The 3,655-nt window shown below is 59.9% G+C and overlaps 1 protein-coding gene across 1 annotated transcript in view; it reads left to right on the forward strand.

Moving 5' to 3' along the window:
- Positions 1 to 3,655, forward strand: part of CCDC88C (coiled-coil and HOOK domain protein 88C) — a 129,191-nt gene that overhangs the window by 69,473 nt on the left and 56,063 nt on the right. The window contains 4 exon segments of the mRNA XM_007471882.1: positions 1,263 to 1,403; positions 1,796 to 1,980; positions 2,620 to 2,701; positions 3,069 to 3,227. Of these exon segments, the coding sequence (XP_007471944.1) occupies positions 1,263 to 1,403; positions 1,796 to 1,980; positions 2,620 to 2,701; positions 3,069 to 3,227 (567 nt within the window).

Consider the following 3,655-nt stretch of genomic DNA (forward strand, 5'->3'; position numbering starts at 1 on the left):
CCCGCGTCCCCTGCATCGGCAGGCGGACTCTCAACCACTGCGCCACCAGGGAAGCCCGGTTGAGTGCTTCTTAAACATCCAGGTGCCCGGGCCCCACGGGAGACCCATTGAGTCAGAATTGGGAGCAGGACCATAAGCCTTTAATTACAAGCTCCTTGAGTTACTGGTGTGCAGCTGTGGTTGCACCTCTGGATCCCCTTTCCATAGGCCTTTCCCAGACACTGGTATGGAACCCGGCCTCTGAACCCCAGTTCTGGGCCTTTAGGCTGCCCCGTACAGTGGGGTGAGATTTCTCCTAATTCTCGGAGAGTTACTGAGTCCCGGCTTTTCTTTGTAAGGGAGGAGAGGTAAGAAAGCAGGTGTCTTTTGAGAAACTGAAGGGCCCTGTCTTTGTTTCTTTGTTTTTAAACTATTCTCTCTCTCCATGTACTGCTCTAAAAAACTTAAGAACTTTTTTTGGTGTGCCTCTCTGAGGGGATATCCCTGGTTTCTTTTCGTTTTCCCCTGTTGAGGCTTGGGTGTGCTAATACTCGCCTTCCCAAACTGGAAGGATGGGGACTCGAAATTTGATCTTCTGCCTCCTCCGGCTGGTCTGGGGGTGTCGGGTTGAGAAGGTCAAGTCTGCAGAGTCGTTGCAGACACTGCCCAGTGTAGACGTAGCCATGGGCCTCCGCTCACATCTGACAGAAAGGGAAGATCCAGGAGGTCTTCTGTGGCCTGTGGGATGAGATACAGGCTTACCTGAAAATTGTTTTAGACGATGAAATCTTTCCCAAAAAGTAATGTAAGATGGTTATGCACCCAACATTCCAACATAAGATTTTTAACATTTGCCATATTCGCATGAGATTCTTTTTTTTAACATATAGTCCCTCTTTGCACCCGTGGCAACCCTAGGACTTACCTTCTTTGTGTTGTAAATCGATGCTTCAGTAAGAATATCTGAGGACAGTATATTTTTAGGGAAATACTATATTATAAGGAGAGCCCTCTGGTATTAAAAAAAAATCCGTGTCCTCTTGGAGCCGGTGTTGAGACTGACTTAACACCCGGCCTGACCTGTGCTAGTGGAACTTGGCTGAGGGGCGTCTGCACTCGCTTGAGGAGCCCCCTGCTCTCCACGGAAGATCTGTCAATGAGGGTGAATGACGTCAGGGGACCGAGTCAGCTGTGACCCCACCCCCTGGCTGCGGGGTCGGGGAGCTCCCGGAACCCCCGGCCGTGCCCTGCCCACCTCTGCAGCGCCTGACCTGTGCCCGCAGGTGACCCACAGCCAGGAGAATGTGTTCGACCTGCAGTGGTTGGAGCTCCCGGACGTGGCCCCGGAGGAGCTGGAGGCCCTGTCGAGGAACATGGTCTTTCACCTCAGGCGGCTCATTGACGAGAGGGACGAGTGCACGGAGGTGCGTCTGCGGGTGGGTGGTGGACTGGCAGGTCCGGGAGGGATGCCGGGGCCCCGGCCACGCGGCCACCCTCCTCGTCCTGACTCTTCGTCTCAAGCCTGCTGCCCCCTGGTCCTGTCTCTCTGGTTTCTGGTGGCGGTGGGAGCCGAGCACTTTCCCTGCAGCCAGCGGTCGCCTCCGAGAGCCCCGTGGGAAGGCAGTTAGTTGTTCATCGAACGTGGAGCTCAGAGACCCTCCTCGTTCACGTGCTTCTTTTGACATCCCGTTACTCCTGCTGCCTCCTGGTTTCTCAGTCTTGGCCAACGCCTCTTACTTTCTTCTGGTCCACTGACCACTGTGCCCCAAGTTCGGGTGCAAGCGCTCCTTCCTTTCCCCGGCCCGCCCCGCTGCAGCTGATCGTGGATCTCACCCAGGAGCGGGACTACCTCCAGGCCCAGCACCCGCCCAGCCCCCTCAAGTCCTCCAGCGCCGAGTCCACCCCGAGCCCCACCAGCAGCCTCTCCAGCGAGGACAAGCAGCACCTGGCCGTGGAGCTGGCGGACACCAAGGCCAGGCTGCGCCGCGTCAGGCAGGAGCTGTGAGTCCTCCGGTCGGCTGGGCTGTTGGTTCTGCTCTTGCGCTGTGCGTCACAAACACCCGTTTCTAGCATGTGTGGTGCAGCAAACAGGAGAGCTCTGACTTGGGCCCTGTAGAGTTAGCTGGGCTCCGCCCTGAGCGCCGTCGGTGACTCTGCCCGGACCTGCGCCAGGAGGGGTTCTACCAGGGTCTGGGCTTAGATGACCACCCACTGGTCTTTTGGCTGGAGGGAGGATGTGGCTGGCCCCCGTCTGGTGAGCCGTCCCCGTTGCCTGCAGCTGGTGAATATGCCACTTTGCCCATCACCTCGGCAGCTGCCCGCCTCCACCTCGTCACCAGTGGGCCCTGCTGCCTGCCTGGCAGTGAAGTGGTGCCCGTGCAGCCGGGGTCTCCTTACCTCTCTGTACCCCCAGAGGGAAACCCGCAGCCCAGTGGGTGCAGTTGGAGGGTGGGCACTGAAAAGTTACAAATGGAAAAGACTTTGAGTCAGGAACGTTTCTGCAAGCCCCACGTGCCGTTCCCCTCCTCAGCCCCAGAAGCGCAGTTCCCTTTCCTTTTCGTGCTGGGGGCTTGCAGGGTGGCGGGCCGCCCCGCTGCTTGCCGAGCGGGCCCCTCACCACGCTCGCTCCGAACCGCCCAGGGAGGAGAAGACAGAGCAGCTTATGGACGCCAGGCGCGAGGTAGACCAGCTGGTGCTGGAGCAGCAGAAAGTCAAGCAGGAGGTGAGCAGGGAGGCCTGTCTGTGTGTCCGCGTGTGTCGAGGGGGCGGGGTGGGGCGGGGCTGGGCCTCCCAGGTAGCTGTGGCCCAGGGGTTCGGGCATGCAGCAGGGGGAGCTTCCAGCAAAGGCTTCTGTTTCCTTCCCACTCAAAGTAACACTGCCCGAGAGCCGGTTGTCCTGAGAACGGCTGAGGGGGCGAGTGTTTCTTAGTGACAGCGAGCGGGGACCCCACGCGGTGGGCCTGCACCTGGAGCCAGCCCCTCGGCCACCGAGATGTCCTGGAAACGCTGCGCTTCAGAGACTCGGCCCCCTCTTCCCTCCCCAGAGGGGTGCCCCAAGCTAGGCTCCCCTGTCTCTGCCTGTCTCCCAGAATATCCAGCTGGCGGCTGACGCCCGGTCTGCTCGTGCCTATCGCGACGAGCTCGATGCCCTGAGGGAGAAGGCGAACCGTGTGGAGAGGCTAGAGATGGAGCTGGTGCGCTGCCGGGAGAAGCTGCACGACGTGGACTTCTACAAGGCCCGCATGGAGGTGCGCGCCCAGCCTCCGGGTGGGTGCAGGGGAGGGTGTCGGGGCTGGAGGGGGCACGGAGGCCAGGGTCCGGGTGGGGTCACCGATGCTTTGCCCACCAATCCTGACTGCCTCGCATCAGCTGCAGGTTCCTGGACTCTCTTTTCTGAGAAATGAGGTGTTTTGCCCCCATTGCCCATCTTGGGGTTTGGAGATGGGTGTAACGAGCGGGGTGAGATCAGGATGTCAGGACGTACTGAGTGGCCTGTTTGACAGTAAGAAATAACCCCCAAGTCTCTTCTCGCCACCTAGGTGGCTTTTGAAGGGGTTGAACGCAGGTCGCGGGGACCCTGTGTTGCCCTCTCCCTGCTCAAGGCCTCCTGCCGAGCTGCTGGCCCGGCGTGCGGCGTGCGTGGGGACGGCTGTTTGGCCCTGACATGCTCCCCGCC

This window comes from Lipotes vexillifer, unplaced genomic scaffold (genome assembly GCF_000442215.2).
Source record: "Lipotes vexillifer unplaced genomic scaffold, Lipotes_vexillifer_v1.1 scaffold751, whole genome shotgun sequence".
Taxonomy (NCBI): domain Eukaryota; kingdom Metazoa; phylum Chordata; class Mammalia; order Artiodactyla; family Lipotidae; genus Lipotes; species Lipotes vexillifer.